This window comes from Talpa occidentalis, unplaced genomic scaffold (assembly GCF_014898055.3).
Source record: "Talpa occidentalis isolate TD23 unplaced genomic scaffold, MPIMG_talOcc4v2.1 talOcc4.15, whole genome shotgun sequence".
Lineage (NCBI taxonomy): Eukaryota > Metazoa > Chordata > Mammalia > Eulipotyphla > Talpidae > Talpa > Talpa occidentalis.
The window spans coordinates 76180028-76203054 of NW_023601543.1; the positions used below are offsets into that span (position 1 = coordinate 76180028).

The following is a 23027-nucleotide window of genomic DNA, read 5'->3' on the forward strand; positions in this document are numbered from 1 at the left end:
GCCACACTCTGAAATGTATAGCTCAAAATGTCTCTTAGTTAATGCAGAAAGATTAAAACCCAGAGCTTTTAAATGTTCAGGAATAATGTATGAAGACCCAAATGTTCAAAGTTGAATGTATGCCACTTTAAAGTTTATTTTATGGCTTAGAGTAATTTTAAAGCTTCTCTTTAGGAATCAGTTAGAGAATGCATACTTAAATTGGAAAAGGAAAGCTTATTTCTCTATTTCCAAAAGGTTTAAGGTGCTTCTCTATTTTTTCCCAGTAAAACAGTACACCGTGTGCTATTCTGGCCTCTTGGGTAACATGACATGTTCAAGTTTGCTAGAAAGAGATAATGATCGCTTTTAGCCACACATCTCACTGAAGTTCATCGGGATATTGGTTTAGAGAAAATGGCGGCGTGGGGGTGGGGGTGTGGGAGGAGAAACTCCTCAGTTTAGGATCAGCAATGGGCAATGGATGACTTAATTTAAGGTTAGTTGTAGAACTACTGGCTCCCAACTGTGTATTTCTGTCCCCTACACTTTTCCCAGAAAGAGGTTTCACGATAAATTTACAAAACGGCCTTACAGTGTAGTTTTATAGTCTTAAATCAAGAAAACGTGATATTTTAAAAGCATTAGCAGAATTCTATAGCGATTTGTCAGAAACGAACCCCCTGGCCCCCCCAATCACTGCCCTCGTAATGTTCGTTCTTGCCATCCTATTTTGACGCAAATAGAAAGGGAACGGCGTTTAAGACCCGGCGTTTCTCTGTGCGGGCAGACATGCCGTTTTCTATGAATTTTCCCACCTCTGGGAAATGTCTCTGTGAAAACGTATAATGGTTGAGCAAGAAGCCAAGTAGAACTATGACGCAACCATTCCCTGCAAGTTGCCTTACCCAAATGATGTCATTTGGTGCAGATGTAGTCACTTTTATAGCACAGGTAGATATGGCCAAGCTCCCGCCCCATCGTCCCCGGTCGCCCCCCCCCCAGCGGGCGCGAGATGCTCCCCAACACTCAGATCGTCCGGGGTGGGCGCACCGCAGTGGCTGCAGCCCGCCGTTCGTGCAGACGGGGACGGCGGCGAGGAGACGCGCACCGGCGCGCCCAACGCTCCCTGCCCCGACGGCGACGCCGCAGGGCAGCCACGTCGAGGCGGGCCTGCGGCCCAGCGCCAGGCGCCTGGAGCCCCTCGCTGGGCCCGCCGGCGTGGCTGGCGGGAACGTGGGGCCCCGCGGGCGTGGGGCGCCCTGCCCCCACCGCCCGCCCCCGCTCCCGCTCCCCGGCGCCGGAAGTGACGCGGGCCGGCTGAAAGATGGCGGCATTGGCGCTCGACCAGGGGGAAGGTAAACACCCTGGGCCGCGGGCCGCGCGCCGGCCCCTCGCGGTGCCGCCGGGGAGCGAGGGCCCCAGCTGGGCCCGCTCGCCGGCGCGCCGCTTCCGGTCCTTCGACCGCCCTCCCGCGTGGCAGCCTTCCGCGTGGCGACGACGGCGCCCGGAGCCCCCTGCCGCCCGGCCCCGCCTCCCTGGGCGGGCCCCGGGCGGCTCCCGCGGCCCGCAGGGGGCGCGCGGCCCGGAGCGGCTCCTGGCTCGTGGCCCCGCACGCTCCACCCCCCAGCCCGCCCCTTTCCCGCCTTCCTCCACCCCCGGCGTGGGTGATCCTGAGGCTCGGCGCGCTTAGGGCAGAAGCCCGGAGACGCCGTCGTCGACGCCGCCACCGCCGGCGCTTCTGCCGCTGCCCGCGGCCCCCCAGCCCTCTCCCCCTCCCGCCGCCCCGCGTCGGCCCTCCAGCCGAGCCCCGCCGGGTGCTGCGAGGCCCCTGGCGCTGGCCTGGCCGGGTCCGGCCCCGACGCCGCGCCGCCCCGCGCCGAGCCCACTGTCTCCGCGCCCGACTCAGCGCTGTCTTCTTTCCCAGGACTGCTTCGGAGGGGCCCGCCGGCGCGCAGACTCGCCCCCCGCCCGGTCCGCCCCGGCCCGGTCCGGGAGCGGCCCCTGCTAGACGTTCGCGGAGCCTCCCGCGGGCCGTCCCGGCGCCCGCCCGCCCACCGCCCGGCCCGCGGCCCGCTTCTTCCTGATGCAGACTGCCGTCCACTAGAGGCTGGACAGACCCCCGAGGTGCGTAGCCGCCCCTGGCCCTCCGGCCTGCGGGCGCCCGGGCTGGGTTCGGGGCCCCGCGCCAGGCACGGATTCGGTAGCCCTTTCTGCCCAGTCCCGAGTCGAGCCTTTGGTAGACGCCAGGACCTGGGTTGTCTTTGAGTGTACTTAAATTGTTGGGAATTGCATTTTTTTCCGAGGAGGGGGAAAAAAAGGAAGAAGCATCATTCAGCCATTTTTTGCAGCGCACAGCTGCAGGTACCATGATTATTTTTCCCCTAACCCGTTCCTTCCCTTTAAAAATTCTATCTATGCCTGAAATAGAACCAGGCGAAATGCGCGGAATAAAACGTGGAATCAGAAGGTCTGGGTACGATTGGGTGACTGAGAATACTGCGTACCGAGCCTCGGTTTCTTATCTCTGAAATCTAGTCAGTAATAGCCACATCACAGGGTAGTGAAGACTATATGAGGTCATGTATGTGAGAATAATCTATAGCTGGAAAGTGTGAAAATGCACGGCAATTTCTAGACCTTTGCCAGAGCGGTTAATGTTCCAGTGGCTAACTGTTGCTGCCTCTTTTATTTCTATATTATAAGTATAAGTAATAAAGTATGGAATAGCGAAGCCGTGTTGTAAATCGACTAGATATATAATAGTCACGTTGCTTGGCCTTCTTCCTACGAAATGCTAACTGCTTATTTAAATAACGGTATTCTTTAATTCAAATTTAACGTTACTGTCGTGTTTTCCTTTTTCATTTTTCCAGGCCGCTTATGCCCTTTTTCTTACTCGGCGTATTTATTTAACAATTTGCAGTTGTTTAATCTTTTCTATTTTGAAAATTTGTGTTTTCTTTCGTTCATCTGATTAAATCGTAATTTAGAAAATGCTTTTAAGATATATATGCCCCAAATTCAATGCTTATTTTTCATATCTAGGGAATTGAATGCCTGAATATATCTACTAATTTGTCGTTGAAGAGCTTATAAATGCATTCATATTTTTGTAATTCTTAACGGATTTAGGAATTGATGGATAATTTTAACTTTTGGCACTTAAGGCAATATTTGTAATTTAATTCTCGTTTTTAATCATCACAACACTTAGTAGGTGCTTACCAGTTTTTCCAGTGGCAAAGGATGTTAATTTGCTCTGTTCTTTGATGATTTACTTGGGGGGAGTAATACGCTAATAAATATTCCTGGCTTGAAAATTGAACTTATTTGTCGGAATTTATTATATATGTGTGTAGTAGATCAGTATGGAATCATTCTTCCTTGGCATATCGGGAATGTAGTATGGTTTGGTTTAAAAAAAATGGTAACAAAAAGTGAAGAAGCATTTTTTCTTTACTATATTGTTCTTTTTAGTTAACAAGTGGTTTTCTGAGGTTTTTTTTCCCCCTGAGATGTTTTATTAGATTTATAATCCATTATCAGTTGTCTTTCCTGGTATGCTTTTGTGTTTTGTAAAAAGGCAGAATAATATAAGGCAGCCAAGATTAAATTAGCAAAAGGAAGAACCTACTTTAATGTGCTAGCTTTTCTGCATTGGGTTTATTGCTTGTCCTGAAGATAAAATTTTGGCAAATCACTGCTGTATTGGGAATTTCAAGGTTTGACCTCTCCTCCTTGATTTGGGTTATGTGGGGCTAAAATCTTGGAACCAGGGCTGACTTGGCTTCATAGGTGTTCAGAAGGGCCTCAAACTTGATTTAATCTGTGTGTAAAACTGGCATTGTACAATATAAAGGTGGATGGTAATATTCGTGGTAATTTAAAATTTTAAATTTTCTTAGAACACATTAAACAACAAATAAAAAAAAAAGTCAAGAGGCCTCAGAAGAAAGGAGAACACTGTACATTTTAGTGCCTTTTGCACTTTTTTCTTGTTTGGAATGAGGGGGCCCCCACATTTTTATTTTACCCTGGGCCCCCCAAATTACGTAGCTGGCCTGTTGTCAAGTTTGCTCTTTTTCATTGTGTTTTCAGAGTGAATAACATTAACTGAGGTGAATGAATTTTTAGCTTATGCTCTCATTGGATTAATTTATTAGCATTCTAAATTGAAATGCTATATAGCTTGTGTGGGTTTTTGTTTTTTTTTTTTGCGGGGGAGCAATGAATCACAGTCATTGATGAAGCATTGTAGTATGGTGTTTAACTGTGAATACTCTGAAGTTGGGTGGACCCCAACTCTGCCTTTTAGCGTTGGGCAAGTTACCTTTATGAGCTTTGCTTTTTTTTTCACTCGTAAAGCCATAGTTGGTTACAGAATATGGAGGGTTGTGACGATTAAATTTTATCTGTTCATCCAACAAATATTTATTAAGCACTTATTGTGTGCCTAGCACTTGTTCTTTCTAGGTGTTGGAGATACAACAATCAATGAAATAAAACCAAAAGAAAAAAAAAAACCTACCAGCAACAAAATAAACTGAAAAAAGGAAATAACCTTATCGCCATTTATTATATTATGGAGAAAAATGAAGCCAAAAAGGAAAATGGGGTTTGTCTGGTTGATGGGGGGGGGGCAGTAGGGTGTTTTTGATTTTAAAGAAGCAGGTTTAGGGAATGGCTCACTGACACTGGAGTAAAGTAAAGGCCTGAAGGGAGTCAGATATATTTTGGGGATTGAGTGATCTTGGCAGAGGAAACAAGTGCAGAGGCCTTAAGGTGGGCATGTGGTTGGATTTCTAGAAACGGCAAAGGGTGAGCGAGGGAGAGTAATAGGAGATAATTGTTGCCGTTTAGGAATCATTGGACAGACTCTTACAGCTCATCTTTGCCTTGGGTATATGTGATACTGCTGCTGATCCAAAAGTGGAAGACTTTTTGGAATTAGAAATTTTAACTTTGGAATAAACAAACTAAAAAAAGGCATGGTTCGTTCTGAGATTTTCTGTTTTTAATGTAAGACCCTTAAAGCTAATCTGCCTCAATTCATTGGAGCAAATAAGAATGGATAGAAAATTTATCCTACCTCTGATAAGATCATTGACTGTAGTTAATGATTCTGCATCATTTAAAGATTTGCAGGAAATCTGTAACATCCAGACCTTCCAAAAGATTTATTTCAGTGGTATAATTCTCATGGAGAACTAGTATGTTAACGTTACGACATTTATAATTTCATGTTAGCATGTAACTTATAAGATTTGGGCTTTTATTCCCCAGTAGATGCTTTTCCTAGAATTCTCACTGGATCCAATCTCTAAAGGCTAGGGAAGCTGTTTTCCATGACATCACTCTTGGACCACTTGACTTGTAGTGAGGAATAAGCAGAGGAGTATTAAATTAAAATCTTCTGATGAAAAAATAGCATTGAAACAGGAGTGTTTTTTTTTTTCCTGTAAGGTTTCTTGTATTATAGGATGACTAAATGCTAAACATACCTGAAAAGTGAAGTAACTTGAATAATAGGTGCCAACCTGGAGGCTGGAGGACCCAGAGCCTTCCTGAAAGCTTAGCTAAATGGTCGTTTGCAATTTGGTTTTGAGTTATAAAAACATTTTGATGGACAAGCATTTCCAGTATTAAACAAATTGAAGTTAAATTATGCAGCCTTTCCTCTCATGTTAATAAACGCAGTTGTATCTGAGGGTAAAATGACTGCAAATAAAGGTAGTCTGTTTTCAAGTTTTTCTTTCCTCTAAGTTTGGGGAGTTGGCCACTAAGAGATTGTTGAGTTTAAAATTTTTACTTTACAGGTTATAGAAATTGTGAGAAATTTTAGGACTCAGGAATTATTTCTATTTTTATCTGCAGTAAGCCTTGTATTTTCTTTTCAGTATACCAGTATGGCATTTACTGCATAGACATCAACTTTGGTTGGATAACAGTTTAAGGAGGAAGGTTGTTTATAATAATTTAAATTTTCCATTGAAGATAAGTTTAACTGCTGAGATTCGAGCTTTTGTGTTGAATAACTGAGGGTTTTGTGTGAATTTTCAAGCAGCTGTGGGAGGAATGTTTATTAATGATGGCATAAACATGGAGGTTAGTTAATTTTGAAACATTTTTTAAATTGCCTAGAATTTTACCCTCAAATCAGAATGGCAGCCTTTTAACTGAAAAGGAAGTATTTAATTTCTTTGCCTTTAATTTCCTGTCCCATTTTACCCCCACCAGACTTCTTTCTTTACTGGTCACTAGAGAGTTTGAACTGTTAGAAATTTCTGTGATATAAATAGCAGTAATAGTCTTCCAGGGCAGAGGTAGGAAGAGGTTGTTTTGGGGGGGGGGTGTGTGTGTGTGTTGTCGTCATTTATCTCTTATTGCTCCGTCAGTAGTACTCAAACCTTTTGGTTTCAGGGCCTTGTTAGACTCTAAAAAATTGTTAGGATCCCAAAGAGCTTTCGTTTATGTGGAGTCTATTTATATTTACCATAATAGAAATTAAAGCAGGAAATTAAAATAATTATTTGTGATTGAAATTTTTTAATTGTGATTTTTTAAAAGCCCCACTACACATTAATCTAAATAACTTTTTCTAAAACATAGCTATTTTCCAAAACAATAAAAGATTTGGTGAGAAGAGTGGCATCATTTTACATTTTTACAGATTTCTTTAATGTCTGGCTTAAGACAATGAACTTCTTACTAGTTTCTACATTTGGTCTGCTACGATATCACAAATGTAGCCTCTGGAAAACAGAGAGAATCGAAGTGAAAAAGACAAATAACTTCAAATTATTTATTATGAAAATTGTTTTCACCTTGCAAACTCCTTTTAGGGGACTAGGACCGCAGTTGTCCCTGTACGGTAACACTTTGGGGATGCCTATATTAACTGTTCTTATGCACAGAAAATATGAGGCTTTCTTTTTTCTTTAGTCAATGCTAGGTTTATGCTACAAGACACATTCTTCAGTATTCCTTTCCTACTTGTGTAAGTATGCTTGACATGTAGTCTAATTGAAGTTGGTTTCCCCTTTTGGAAAAAACCTACCTTTGAAAGTCTAAAGATCAAAGTGTAGAATATATGCACATGTAGATTTATAAATCATGATTTCCCTTAATCTGAAAATCGAGGGTACAGAATTTTCTGTACATTGAGCATTTTGTATGTGGGTAAATGTTTTTTCTCAAAACCCCTTAGTGGATTTTTTCCCCCCAGACTGAATTGATTTTACAGAGTTCTTGAGTTTTGTTTAATTACACTGTGTGATTAGATCTTATAATTACCAATTTAGTCCTTAAATTGGTATAATTCTTTTATTTAGAGATTCTTGTGCATAAGATTTTTTATATTTTTTCTTTTTGTATTCTTACACTTTTCTAGTTTTTTTTTTTAAATTATGTGTGTTTTGTTTTATTTTAACTTGAGGCTCACCTTTTTTTTTCTTTCTTTGTAGCTTCCAGGCTATGGAATGTGAACAAGTTGATTTTGTTTTACGTGCTCATTTGTAAGTTTGATTGGTTGCTACCTTAAACATTTACATTATATTGGACTAGTCACATTTCAAGTGCTCAGTGGCCCCATGGCTAGTGGTTTCCACATTGTACAGCATAGGTATAGAGAGTAGGAATACTTCTATACTTGAAAATATTAGTTGTACTCATATTATTGATCAGCGCAGATACAGAGAGTAGCTTGTTAGGGCATAAAAGCCTATGGCACCCAGAAAAGTGAGAGAATTTTACTTGTGTGATGAGAAAAAATGGAAAACAATGCCTTTGCAAAATGACCACCAGCAGATCTGATCTCTGACCTGCATTGGTATAAACCCTTAGGGAGAGGTGGGGTCTGTAGAGAGGAGTTTGAGGAATGTTAAGTTCTTATAGTCTTGTGAGTGATCCCAGGGAGCATTAGGCAAGAGTTGGAAAGAGAGATCAGCATTGATTGACCTCTGGTGGGGTGCCTTGCTCTGAGGTAGATATTTAGTTTAGGTTAATTCTTTTTTAAATATTTAGGGGCCTCCTTGGTGGCGCAAGGGGTTAAGGCACTGCACTATGAAGCAATCCACAGCCTCTGCAGCACGAGTTCGATCCCTGTACCCCAGCTCTTGTATGCATAAGAGTGGGTACAGAACAGGCAGATTGACTGAAATACCCTGCTGAGGGGAGCAGTGGGCCAGACAGGAGAGGTCTGCTGTGCCAAATGGGTAGCTCCATAGCTGGGGATTGAACTCATGCTGCGGTGGCCGCAGATAGCTTCATAGTGCTGACACTTACCCCTTGCACCACTAGGGAGGCCTTTTAACTCTATAGTAGTTGTGTGCCCTTGAAGAAAATGTCCATTGGTGGACTTTAGTGTCCTTACCTATTAAGGTAGAGTTGCTTGGATCCTGAGAGAATTTACTGAGAAGGTAGACTGGGGCTCTAAGTGCTTTACTAGGGTGAAGGGATTCTCCAGAGTTAACAGAACTGTTAGTGTCAAGTTTAGTACATTGGTTCCAGTAGCATCAAGTGAATGGGTTGTAATAAGCGCTATCATTATGGTATACTTAAGGGTGGTTTACTGTTCTAAGTACTTTTAGTGTATTAACTCATTTAATTGTCACAGTAACCTATGAGGTACAGTCTGTTAATACTAGTTTTTACAGATGAAAACATTAGACCACAGAGAGGCTAAGAGGCTTGCCCCACAGCTAGTAAGAAGAAGAATCAGGGCCTCCCTGGTCACACAGTGGGTTGAGCGCAGTGCTGTGAAGCTGTCCGCAGCCTCTGCAGTGCTGGTTCAATCCCTGTCAGCCGATGAGAATCCCACATGGCGCAGCAGACCTCTCCTGTCGCGCCCGCTGCTCCCCTCAGCAGTGTATTTCAGTCCTTCTGCCGGTTCTGCTCCCTGCTCTGTCTCTGGTGAATCCTCTCACCCTCCCACACCTCTGGCCTGTACCCTAGCTCTTGTATAAAAATAAATAAATCTTTAAAAAAATTAAAAAAAAAGAACAGATTCAAATCTGACTCTAAAACTGTGCTCTTAACTTACTACTTCCATTTTAGAGACTAGATCAGGTTGGTCAGTTAATCACTGATTATTTTGTTTTCTATTTACACATACTTCCCACGAAAGTGTAAAATACTGCTGCTCTAAAGCTGTTAGTGTTAATACTAGATGCACTAGCCTTTTCATGTAGAAGTTACTGTACTTGTCTCAACTATCACAAATTAGTTTTAGAAGTCCATTTAAATAAAACAAACTTCACAAATGCATTGCTGAGATTTGAGAAATAGCTAGTTTATTTACTGTCATATGTGTAAGTCCATTATACATCTGTAAAATCCTATAAAAGGTAGAATAGGGGCCTCCCTGGTAGCTCAAGGGGGGAAGTCTCAGCGCTATGAAGCTATCTGCAGCCAGTGCAGCACAAGTTCAATCCCCAGCCAGGGAGGTGACCCACATGGTGCAGCAGACCTCTCCTGGCTCGCCCGCTCCTCCCCTCAGCAGTGTATTTCAGTCAGTCTGCCTGTTCTGCTCCTCACTCTGTCTCTGGTGAATCCTCTCACTGTCCCCCCCACCCCAACTCTGCCCTATACCCCAGCTCTTGTATACATACATAAATAAAATAAATCTTTAAAAAAAGGTAGAATAAGTGAGGATTTTATAATTGAAAAATTTTAGTTATTGCATCAAATGCCGTCATTTTATAGATGCAGAGGTAAGACCTAGACAGTTTGAGTAACTCGTAGTATAGCTATTTCTGCTCTAAAACTTTATTACTTAGGGACCTTGGTTAGAGGTAGGAAAAGCCCACCTAAGGTAGTAAAATGGTAGGGGGCAATTTATTCTAAGAATGTAAGGATTTCTCTCAAAACCCTCCAGGGGCAGGAACAGAGAGGTAGGCCTCGGAACTGGAAGGATGAAGGCATTAGGGAGCACTCCCTGTATTCTGGTCTTGGCTTTATTCTTCTTCCTCGGTTGACTGGCTTTCTCTGCTACTCACTCCACATGGCAGGCAGAAGTTGGGACCCACGGCTACTCTTTGACATGTTCCAGTCATACACAGTGGGTCATACCTCTCTCCCGTCCCTTCCCTCCCTCCCCTCTCCTTTCCCTTTTCCCTTCCCCCCCTTTCTCCAGCTCCCCCTCTTCTAAATTATTTTTAAAATAAGATTTACTTATTTACGCATACAAGAACTGGGGTGTAGGCCAGAGGTGCGAGGGGTGAGAAGATTCACCAGAGACAGAGCGGGGAGCAGTACAGGTGGATCTACTGAAATACACTGCTGAGGGGAGCAGCGGTGAGACAGGAGAGGTCTGCTGTACCATGTGGGTCGCTCCCTGGCCGGCCAGGGATCGGACTCATGGGGCGGTGGCTGGCGATAGCTTGGTAGTGCTGAGACTTTATCCCCTGTGCCACCAGGGAGGCCCCTCTTTCCTAAATTCTAAACAGAATATCTATCTTGATTCTCATTTTCCACCCTGGTCCAACCAGGTGTGACTGGGGACAAGATCACAGAGTGGAGGCCTACTTGCTAGGATTCCCCCTCAGTGGGTTGGGGATCCAGAGGAGAGCTCTGGGTACTAGGGCAGATGCTGATCTTACATCTTTAGGACTTTTGGATTTATAGTTCACCAGTATTCCTCTTTTTTTTCTTGCTTCTTCACCCTATGATGTTTTCACCATCATGCTTACCTAGATTGCTTATTTTGAGAGAGCGTATATTTCTTTTCAAGTTTTCTGTAGACAGAACCTTTCACAGAAATGTGAATACTAGCTAATTAAGACTTTACCAGATGGTGATAACTGATTAATAGAGAGGGTAACTTTGACAAAAAGTGAGTTATATGGTACTTAAGGCACTGTTAAAATAATAATAAACACAGAGTATTCTACTCTCAAGTTATGTGAGCAGTGATGTCTGGCTACCTATTAAATCTCCATTAAATGTGACCAAAACATCTTGATGAGTCAAAGTGATAATTGGTGTCCATAATGATCCTGGGAAAGAAAACGAAATATCAACTTTTTTTTTAATCCAGTTTAATACATAGTTTTTTATTCTAATTATTTTGAAATTGATAATTAGTGTGATGTTGATTGCCCTCTACTAGCCAGAATTCTTGGTTATTAAGACACCACACTGTGTGATGTTCCTTTTGTTCCCAGTAGGCATTTCTGTACATATGCCTTCTAGTACTTGAAAAATTCTAAGTTCATTAGTTTTAAAATTAAATCAGGGGGAAAACCTGATTACTGTAATCTTGAATATGTTAGTGAAGTTGTCCTGCCAAGCATTGATTACAGTGTCTAAAATATTTTACATCTATTTTCCAAATTATGGATAACCTTCTTGTGTTGTACCTTTCCAAATGAAAGTATATAGCTTTTGGATTAATGTAGTACTTATAAAGTAAAACTGATAGTGATTTCATTTTGTGCATACTTTGTCCCCTTAGGTAAGTAAACATATCTCATATAATCAATAAGACATAAGTAAGTTAGGGACACATGGGGAAAAAGAGGCATGTAGACTGCTTCTTGATAAAATGGGGAAAACTGGTTGGGGTAGGGTATAATTATGATTCTGTGTAGACATGATTTTGAGATGCCCATGGATCACCAGAAGATGATATGATATAGACAGTACTGGCATTTGTGTAGACATTTGGACAGAGGGCATCAAGGTGTATTGGTAAAGGTAGGTATAAGTAGAAACTATGGCTTTAGATGAGATCATTTAGTGAGACAAAGTGTTTAGATGAGAGGAGAAAAGGAGCAAGAACAGAATCCTGGGGAGGGAACACCAGTATTTAAGGGGTAGCTCAAGAAAAATGAGCCCAGGAAGGAGACTGAAAAATAAGCAACCCAAGAATAGATTCAGGAAAAGAATGTCATAGAACAGAGAGAATGATGATCTGAGGAGTAAGTGATGCTGCAGAGGATCCTGAGAAGTAGGGACTTGGACGTAACCATTGGACTTGACAATTAGGGTGGGTTTATATTTTTTTAAATGAACTTTTCAAAACTAATGATATGGGACCTCCCTGGTGGCACAAGGGGTCAAGATGCAACCTATGAAGCTATCCACAGCCTCAGCAGCACGAGTTCGATCCCCTGGCTGGCCAGGGAGCAGCCCATATGGTGTAGCAGACCTCTCCTGTCTTCCCGCTGCTCCCCTCAGCAGTATATTTCAGTCAGTCTGCCTGTTCTGTTCTCTACTCTGTCTCTAGTGAATCCTCTCAACCGCCCACACCTCTGGCCTGTACCCCAGTTCCTGTATGCATAAATAAATAAATCTTTTTTAAAAAACTGATGATATGCTTTCATTGCAGATAGATTAGAAAACACATGTGATCAAAATGGAAAAATAAAAGTAAAACTGCCTGATGCCCTACTATCCCAAGATAACTTATTTTTAACATTGTGGTATTTTATCCTTTTAGACTTTTTTTTACTTTTTTTAAAAAAAGATTTATTTACTTATGCATATAAGAGCTGGGGTGGGCCTCCCTGGTGGCGCAGCGGTTGAGCGCTGGGTTGCGAAGCTACCCGCGACCTCTACGGCGCCGGTTCGATCCCCGGCTGCTCCCAGGCCACTGGAGGAGGGTCCCACATGGCGTGCAGACTTCTCCTGCTGCCCGCTGCTCCCCTCAGCAGTGTACTTTGGTCCTTCTGCCTGCTCTGCTCCCCGCTCTGGCTCTGGTGAATTCTCTCACCCTCCTGCGCTTCTGACTGTACCCAGTGCATGTATAAACAAAACAAAATGAACAAGTAAATAAATAAATAAATAAAAACATGCCTCTAAAAAAAAAAAGAGCTGGGGTGTAGGCTAAATGTGCGGGAGTTGAGCTCCCTGGCCAAGGATCAAACTCGTGCTGCAGTGGCTGCTGATAGCTTCATAGTGCTTAGACTTAACTCCTTGCACCATCAGGGATGCCCTATTTTTTACTTTTTACAAAGGTTTGTGGTTTTATTTGAGTTTACCTCAAACTGGGATAACTACTGAATAAATGCAATAATAAGTCAAGTTAAATATGGCCTGTCAGAGACAATGTGTTGATGAATGAAAGCAGTAAAATCTAGTGCTCCTCTACTCACAAGAGTGGAGTGCAGTGCCTTCATTTCCATGGAAGCTGCCTTTTCACTCTTAGCAGCGGAGGGCTCTACCAATTCCAGGTTGTACAGTTGGGGATTCCTACAAGGCTTCACACCTACAATAGTGCCCAGCACTCAGAGGTGCTCTTAATCTTAGTAATTAAAGGGGGAGACTGTGATAATAGATGGGAGAGATTGGCAGTGACAGCTTTCCTGAAGGAGATAGAGCAGGTCGCCTGTAATACCAGTTGCTTCATTGTAGGGCTGTGGTTCGTCCAAACTCCTAACCAGAGAAAGGAAAACACTTGGGAGCTTGGCTGCCAGCATAGTCACCAGAGAGGATTCAGAGCTCTAGATGTCGGTTTCCACTTCTGCTGGTGGCTAGCATGGTCAGTGCATAGCATTCAGCAAATAACTCAAACATGTGACTCCAGGTCATGAGGTGTTCTAGATAATGCTTTAAAAATTACTGTAATAGAAGTTTGTCCGTATCGAAGTTTGTCCTTGCTTTGGAAACCTTTTATTGTGTACCAGTGTATACCAGTGGGGAATGTCCTCACAACTGTTCAAAGGAAAAGCATGTCCAGTGGCCCTGAAGGTTTGAAGGAGATTAAAGTTTGCATAGTCAGCATAGTTTTGGTTTAGCAGGGCAGGTAGGAATATGGGCAGAAAGGTTAAGGGAAGTGAAACCCCTGACAAGGGAATGTTTGCTCTGATACCAGAAGATATCAACTGGAGAAGTACATAGGTAAACTTCAGAGATCCTAGACCAAGTAAAAAGAGAGAAGGTTAAGGGCCTCCCTGGTGGCGCAAGGGGTTGACGCAACCTGTGAAGCTATCCACAGCCCCTGCAGCACGAGTTCAATCTCCAGCCAGGGAGCTACCCACATGGCACAGCAGATCTCTCCCGACTCGCCTGCTGCTCCCCTCAGCAGTGTATTTCAGTCATTCTGCCTGTTGGGTTCCCCACTCTGTCTCTGGTGAATCCTTTCACCCTCCACACTGCTGGCCTGTACCCTAGTTCTTGTATGCATAAATAAATAAATCTTTTTTTTTTTTTTTTTTTAAAAAGAGACGGTTAAGCCAGAGAGGGGGAAGTTGACAGGTAAGATTTCAGATGTGACCCAGTTTTGGATTGTGGCACGGTTCCAAGGGTTTGGGAATAGGATTTTGAAATGGAGAGGGAGGGGGAGGTTGTAGGAGTTGGGGTGGTCAGGTCAGGGAGCTTTGACCCTTGGCTTTTGGATTAGTGATCTTCTATGAACATTTGAAAGGTGGAGAAGATGACTCTCAGCCAGGGGTCAGTCATCAGTGAATGTGGGAGAGTGGTTGGTGGGGATATGTGCATATGATAAGTGACAAGGAGCAATAGAAGGTGGAGTGTTAGCTGTGTAAAAGGCCACATTTTAAAAAAAGATCAGTAGAAAACTAAGAGAAGGTATAGAAGGTGGGTTTGTAAGCTATAGAAGAGTGTTTTATTTTAAGACGAATATAGAAGGGTATTTTTTCTTATTTGAATCAGACTTTGTAGAGTACTTTCTGTGCCCAGCATGAGCCTGTAGGAGAGTTTGTTTACCTTGAAGCAAGGTTCCACAGGGCACAGTGGGATGGGTTGGGAGAGGGAATTCAGGCATGGGAGGATGGGTCATTGGGGAGGAAGCTTGGAGCTGTGTGAGGAGGAGAGTTAAAGAGAGGAGAGATGGCCTGGGAGGGGTTTGGTGAAAAGGAGAAAATTACTGTGCTTCATCAACAGTCTAATAGACTGTATTAGTTTACTCTGCTTTACTTAAGAGATCTAATTATAATTCTGCTATCTTGACTTCATTTCTCTGATACACGAAAATGTGGCTTAATTTCCTTTAAAATTATATATTCGTATTTTCGGTATACAAGCAACACATGATCATTGTGAGTTTTTTTTAAAATAAGGTTCATTAGATAAGTAAAATGGAAAAGATATGAACCTTAAATTTTCTTGAAATCCCACTACCCAGGGATGTCATTTTGGTATTTATTTCTCAAGACTTTTTCATTTGAACATATACATGTGTATTTAATTTTTGAAAATATATGGAGTATACTGTAGTTGTTTGCTTCCCCCCACATAGCAATACCTAATAAATATCCGTTGTAAGAATAGGTAGATTGCTGTCATCATTTTTTGTTTTTTAGAGTAATTCATTATAGGACTGCACCATATTTAATAATCTATCGTTGGGCTTTTGAATACTTTTCAATCTTTTATTATAAATAAGGCTAAAAAGGAAAACCTTGTGTGTACAACTTGGCATATTTATCTGATTGTTTTCTTTGGGTAAGTATCTGGGAGTTTTCAAGATCAACAGTGTATTTTTTGGTTTAATTTCTTTTTTTTTCATTTTCTCGTTGTTTAGTATTTCAGAAATTCTTTTTGGGTTGATAATTTGGGGATATGTTTGAAACTTAAATATAAAAAAGCATATATTATTTTTAAGTTAACAGTTTACCATTGTTTGATAGATATTTAATCGGTTTTTTTCCTCCAGGTAGGGAAGCCAAAGACATTAGCCTGCGAACCTTAAAGTTGTCTTCTCCCAAAGGGTTTGTACATTTAGGACTTAGGCATGAAATTGAGATAATTATAGAAATTGTTTAAACTCTAAGTTAATAATGTCTTCAGAATGTATGGAAATGATTAACACAGTTTTCTTTGATTACTTTTTTTCCAGGTGATTCATGGCAGGGGACGTGGAAGGATTCTGTTCCTCCATTCATGACACCAGTGTCTCTGCTGGGTTCAGAGCACTGTATGAGGAGGGCTTGCTTCTGGATGTCACTCTGGTTATTGAAGATCATCAGTTCCAGGCCCATAAAGCCTTGTTGGCCACCCAGAGTGATTACTTCAGAATTATGTTTACAGCAGACATGAGGGAGCGAGATCAGGACAAAATACATTTAAAAGGTCTAACTGCTACTGGTTTCAGCCACGTCCTTCAATTTATGTACTATGGAACTATAGAACTGAGTATGAATACTGTTCATGAGATCCTTCAGGCTGCCATGTATGTTCAACTTATAGAAGTGGTGAAGTTCTGCTGCTCTTTTCTCTTAGCGAAAATTTGCTTAGAAAATTGTGCAGAAATAATGAGACTCTTAGATGATTTCGGTGTTAACATCGAGGGAGTCAGGGAGAAGTTGGACACTTTTCTGCTAGACAACTTTGTGCCGCTCATGTCTCGGCCTGACTTCCTCTCTTATCTGAGTTTTGAGAAGCTCATGTCTTACTTGGATAATGATCATCTGAGCAGGTTCCCAGAGATAGAGCTGTACGAGGCTGTGCAGTCTTGGCTGCGGCATGACAGAAGACGCTGGAGACATACCGATACCATCATTCAGAACATCAGGTTTTGTTTGATGACCCCATCCAGTGTTTTTGAGAAGGTTGGTGCATTTGAACGCAATAGACAGGATTCATCATTTAGTTAAGGCAGTGGGTCTTTAGATAAGATTCCCAGACTTGGTTATGAGCCAAAAGGAGAATGAATAGTTTATAAGATTCGCTCATGTATAAGCGTAATTTGCTGTAGCTTGTGAATTTAGGTTTTTTAAAGTACATTTTGTGGGTGAAAGATGAACCAGGTAGATAGGAGAGTACTTTCGTTTTAAAAAGTACTTTTAAAGTTAAAGCATGATTATCTAATCCAAAATATGAGTTTGCTTTAGCTTTTCTCTCCTTTCTTAAAATTAAATCTGTACCAGGGCAGGCCAGCTCTTTAAAAATTAATTTAAGTAATACATGCTGGCATTAGAGTTGAGAAGGAATTTTGCAGTTCTGAATGATACACATTACTACAGCTTCACATTCCTCTAAATTGTAGTAAGGAAGAGCACATAAGATAGCTCTCGAAAACCAGTGGGCCCTAGTGGTGATTTTCTTCCCTACTCTTACTTAGTTCTGTTTTTCCCGTTTCACTATGAATACTAACTAAATTTAACCTTGAAAACATGTTTATGTCTAAAACTGTCACTTTGGCATTTCTAAACAGACTATAAATCTTTCTGTCTACCTTGGTCAAACATCTCTGTGCACATTTTACCATGTAATAGTTCTGCTATCTTAAAAACAGACTTTGTCTAAAACAGCTTTGGCCTTTCTGCATGTAAGCATTTTTCATTTTTATATCAGTCTTACTTGTGATCCTTTCTTGCCCAAAGGAGAGAAAGCAGTTTCAGTAATTGCTTAACTTAATTGGTTTCTAATCACATGATTACCTCTGGGGCTCTGTTTACCTCTTGCATCCTTTCTTCTTTCTAGAAAGCACACTTAAAGCTTTGGTTGACACCCTTTATGTTAAATAGTTCCTCAGCTTTAGTTACCGGACCTGGTGATAAAAATATAGTATTTGAACAGAAGGATTGTTTACACCATTTGAAAAGTAAACAAGTTTGTGCCTTTGAATGACACGCATCAGCTTGGCATGTTTTTTCATCCAGAATGCTAAGAAATGTCATTAACTTACACTTAAAAAAATTTTTTTTCTTTTTAACTTGCACTTTTAATAGAGAACTCAATTTTATGGGATTTTTATTTTTATTCTCAGAAGGCACTGATACGGCAGAAATAATTGAAACTTGAAGGATATATTTCTTAGTTTTTTTTTTCAGTGATAATCATCCCCATATCAGCTATGTAAATCATTTGTCTCTTGATGTTTTGCTTTTTTTCCCTCTTAACTATTGTTTGTATTGCTTTCTTTCCCTTGGGAATCCTGTTTTGTCTTTATGTTAAATGCAAATACTTTCCCACTACTAAAACAAAGACCCTCCAACTTCAGTCTAGATGAAAGTAATTATGTAATAGAAAATAAAATTTCTCCTCTATGGGAGAAACATATGGATAAATTGACAGCAGTAAATGATTTTAGGTGCTGAGCTAGAGTCTTTATATTCCAATTATTGTTCAAGGTGGTTAGTCGTGACAGTGGCTGAAAGTTAAGCCCATTGAGTCATTTTGCAAATCATATAAAACATCATTTATGCCTTCCGATGGGTTCTCTTTGCATTTGCAGTGTAGGGGAGGTCGTTGTTACCTATTGACCAGGTATCGGGAATCTCATCAGAATATATTGTTAAGACTTCTTTTTTTTTGTGTTAATTGTTAGGGAAAACTTAATATGGACCTGACCATAGAAAAATCCTTGGATTTTTTTTGCTTATATAATATAGTGGTAAGATAAATGGAAGGTAATCAGTGATTCTTGTCTTAATAGTGTGTGAGAGTTAATGTTTATCAACGGACTCTGACTTCTGAATAGAGAAACACTAAGTTAGACATATTCAAGGCCTTATCTCTAGAAATGAAACTTCAGAAATGAGACTAAAATGGAAAATTTGCTTGGGAAGTAAGAATTTGGGCTGTTTTATACCATATACTATTTTGAGCTCCTTGAACATAGGTCCGTCTATTTTTCCTGTACTCAGCACATTGAGTACAAAGCTGCTTTAATATCTAGTAAATACACCCGGTGCCAGAAAGGGCGCAGAAATAAAGACAGGTTACATCTGTGCTGGTCGCTAGTTAGTATGAGTCTCTACGTGGGTGAGGGATGTTGGTTATAGGCAGTTTTGATGTGTGATTTTATCCTGTTTGCTGAAATTTAGAAAAGTGAAGTATTGGTGTGTACTTTTTATTTTTAGCTTTAAAATATTGACCTCTTATGGGTATAAACATACAAAAAGCTGAAAGAATAGTAGAATGATCGCCCATAAACATATCATGTAGATTTTAATTGTTCTTATTTTGCCACATTGGCTTTAGTTAACTAGATAGGTAGAGGGTGTGTATGTCTTTATGTGCAATTTTTATTTTATGATAAACAGTTTCAAAGAAAGTTGTAGATATTATGACTCTTAACTACTTTAAGCATCTCATCTCCCAAGAGTGAGGATATTCCTACATAATCATAAAGTTAGCGTTGAAATTAACAATTATTCCTTAATGTCATGCAGTATCCATTCCATTTTCTGATTTTTGCAGGTATATCAAAAATGTATTTTTTAATGCTGTTTTATATGAGCCAGGATTTAATCAAGGTTCATACTGTAAGTTTCTTAGGTCTGTCTTAATCTAGAATTCTCTCTCCTTTTCCCCATTTCTGATGAGGATATTCAAACACAGAGCAATTGAAAGAGTAGTATAATGAATACCTGTATTGCTATCACCTAGATTTAAGAACTGTTAACGTTTTGCCATGTTTGCTTTATACAGATTTTTTTCTTTGCTGAATATTTGAAAATAAGTTGGGAACATGGGCCTCCCTGGTGGTGCAGGGTTACGTCTCAGCGCTATGAAGTTTATCACCAGCCACTGCAGCATGAGTTCATGAGTTTGATTCCCAGCCAGGGAGCTAACCCACATGGTGCAGCAGACCTCTCCTGTCTCACCCACTGCTCCCCTTAGCAATGTATTTCAGTAGGTCTACCAGTTCTGCTCCTCACTCTGTCTCTGGTGAATCCTCTCACCCCCTGCGCCTCTGGCCTACACCCCAGTTCTTCTATGCATAAATAAATAAAAATAAATCTTAAAAAAATAAGTTGCAAACATGAGATCTCATCCCTAAGTACACATCTCCTAAGAATAAGGACCTTTTCCTACCTAAATTGAATACCATTCCATCTAGGAAAATTAATATGACCCTAATGCCATCAGTTAGTAACTGATCAAAATTGCCATTCTTTTTGGTGTCTGAAGTAGCCTAATCCTATGATTAGAATCATCTAGAATTTTGTTCACACTATTGTTAGGTTACTTTTAGATTCATAAAAGTTCTCTCCCTTTAAAAAAATGTAAAGCCCTTCCATTGAACTTACTCGGATTAAAGCTAAAGTTTGTCAAAATTAAAAGATTATTCTGTATAAAGAATATATATTCTTTATACTCTAGAACTGTGCTGTTCAGTACATCACATGTGATGAGTCTGAATTGAGTTAAAAGACTAAGATGACAAAAAGAATGTAAATTATCTCGTTATGAATTTTTATATTGATTATATGTTGAAATGATATTGCATATATTGGGTTAAATAAAACATGATCCATTTCACTTTCTTTTAATATGACTACTAGAAAGCAAGAAAAATTAAATCTTTGGCTCACATTTGTGGCTCAGATTATATTTCTATTCTACAGCACTGCTCTAGAAGGTCAAGGAGTGAGTTCATTTGCAGCCCTCTGAATGTGCATCCAGTCAACACTGTCTCATATTCTTAACCCTTCTCCTGGATTCCCAGCCTTTGGAAATACTAGGTACAGTTAGTGTTGAATGTATGTACCCACCTAACTATAGTATATCATGTCTGTCAGGACCCTTTCCCTGGCCTCAGGAAAATAAAAAGCAATGAACAAAGCTGGGTGAAGGAACCTGTGACAATTTTATTTATTTATTTATTTAAAAATTTATTCTTTAATTTTTTTGAGATTTTTAAAAAAAGATTTTATTTTTGCATAGAAGAACTGGAGTACAGGCCAGAGATGCAGGGGGTGAGAGGATTCACCAGAGATAGAGTGGAGAACAGAACAGGCAGATCTACTGAAATACACTGCTGAGGGGAGCACTGGGCGAAACAAGAGAGGTCTGCTGCGCCTTGTGGGTCAGCTCCCTGACCTGGGATTGAACTCAGGCCATCATGGTGGGCCTCCATGTGGTAGTGCTGATACTTAACCTCTCGGCCCCCAAGAAGGCCCGTGTGGAGATTTTGGTTCTTATTTGGGTATCGTAATGGTCAGCTCTGAATAGTGACTTCATAGTGAAACAAGGAAACATTCTGCACCTCTTCCCAAGGAGTAGACCCCCATGGAGTCCATGGACCAGAACGATACCCTCTAGCTGTGCTGCAATCTTTCAGTTTGTTCGGTAGTATCTTTTCCCCTAGTCCTCTACTGGATTTTCTCCAAAGTTGAAAACAAGGCTCTTAATTTTTGTACTTTTAATATTTTGTGGGACCATCACCAAAGAGACCAAGACTTCCAAATTTGTTTGTCAAGTTCCTTAGAGGCAACAACTCTCCTTACTTGAACACTTTATCTGTGCCAGGCCATGCACTGAGTACTGTACACATAGGTAGAACCTATAGGTTCTCTCCATTTTACAGATAATGAAATAGACTCAGAAGGGTGGGGAAATCTTACCCCAGAACAAGTGGCACAGCCCAGACTGGAACACATACCTGCTTGCTTCGCAGTCTGAGGGCTTCCTGTTTAATCTCAGTTGCTTGGAGTGGTGAGAGGAGGACCCTGAGGTACGTACAGGCAGCATGCAGTTTAAACTTGTAACTCAGCTTGAGTCATTTAGAAACTGTTATACAGTTGTAAATTTTAATGTGTTTGCATGAACAAAACGTGGCCTAAGAAATTTAATGGCACTGAAAAAGCACAAGATGTGAAAGCACAATTCTGGGGTTTTCACTGTATAATCAAAGCCAAAAATAAATTTAAGGATATTGTCCTTTTGACATAGTTGCTTAAGAATTCTTATGATTCATTTTATCTACAGTGGATTACCAGTTTTAAAATTAGACTTCAGTTTCAGAATTTACTTATCCAAGTGTTTATGGCATGTATTTTTATTAGCTCTGATGGTCTTTGCATCTGTTAAAAGAGATAAGGCCTGACATATGTGATTTTGAATTTCAGTGATGTGAAGACTTAAATAGCTTAATCTTTGCTGTCTTTGGCCTTTTGGTTTTTTTTTTTTAAGATTTATTTTTTTTTATGCATAGAAGATCTGGGGCATAGGCAGAGGTGCTGGGGGTGAGGGGATTTACCAGAGACAGTGGGGAGCAGAACAGGTGGATTGACTGGTATACACTGCTGAGGGGAGCAAGGGGCAGGAGGTGAGACAGAAGTCTGCTGAGCCATATGGGTCAGCTCCCTGGCCACGTGGCTGGAGATAACTTGATAGTGCTGTGACTTTAACCCCTCCACCACCGGGGAGACCCTGGCCTTCAGGTTTTTAAAAAACAGTTATTGCTTTATTGAAAGTGTTTTACGAAGTAAATGTGTAATCGGCAAAATGTGTATTACACTTGATTTTTTTTTTTGCTATGTAAAAATCTTTTTAGCAAAATTGTTAAATTATTCATTAAAATACCCATATGTTGATTCTTTAGTACAGTGACATTTTAATATTTTTGAACCCTGGGCATCTTTAGTATCATAAATATGCATGAGGTAAGATTCAGCATACCAATGATCCCCTTAGAAATTGTACTAACCATAATCATAAAAACTTTCAGTTTTTTGAAAGAAAATGTTTTTTAAATCCTGTAAAGATAAAACTGCATTTGTTTAACTTTGTGTTTAGGATTTTACAGTTGATTTTTTCATTGGCTATTTATTAAGGAAGCAGATTATATATAGATGTATTCTGCATTATGCCAAATATTTTGTTTTATAAACTAGTTCATGATATACCCTAGTGTGTTCCCCCTCCCCTGTTAAATGTTATTCACCATGTTCTCCCCAATTGGATTTATATAACTTCTAAAGAACAAAGCCAGTATTCTGAGGAGAAAAGAATGTTAATTTTCTTTCACTGTGAGACTATATTTGGGTTTAACAAATCATATCTGTGTTTTGTAAGTTGGCTGTTAAAAGATTATTTACAACTTGAGTTAATTTTGATTATTAATTTGATTAGTAATGAGTAAAATTGGTGAAAATGTAATCCTGGTCCGAGTGAAAATTATGCTTCAGAAAAACTTTATATTAATTTTTCAAGAAATGTCTTTTACTTAGGGGCAGAATTTGTGGCTTTAAAAGCTACACTTTAAAATAAGGATATGGTGTTCTGGAGTCACCTTGAAACTGATAGAATATTATAAATTAAGTGTCCGGTTACACTTTGAATAGCTTACTCTTAGCTCTTAGAACATCAGAAAATATGCATAATCTTCCAAATAATTTCTCAGTTAGCAC

General features: G+C 40.5%; 1 protein-coding gene across 1 annotated transcript in view; it reads left to right on the plus strand.

Moving 5' to 3' along the window:
• The first annotated feature begins 2034 nt into the window (after nt 1-2034).
• The window catches only part of KLHL15 (kelch like family member 15), a 35032-nt gene continuing 14039 nt past the window's right edge, over nt 2035-23027 (plus strand). The window contains exons 1-2 of the mRNA XM_037512602.1: nt 2035-2106; nt 15782-16493. Of these exons, the coding sequence (XP_037368499.1) occupies nt 15789-16493 (705 nt within the window). The 5' untranslated portion in view covers nt 2035-2106; nt 15782-15788. The remainder of the gene's footprint in view (nt 2107-15781; nt 16494-23027) is intronic.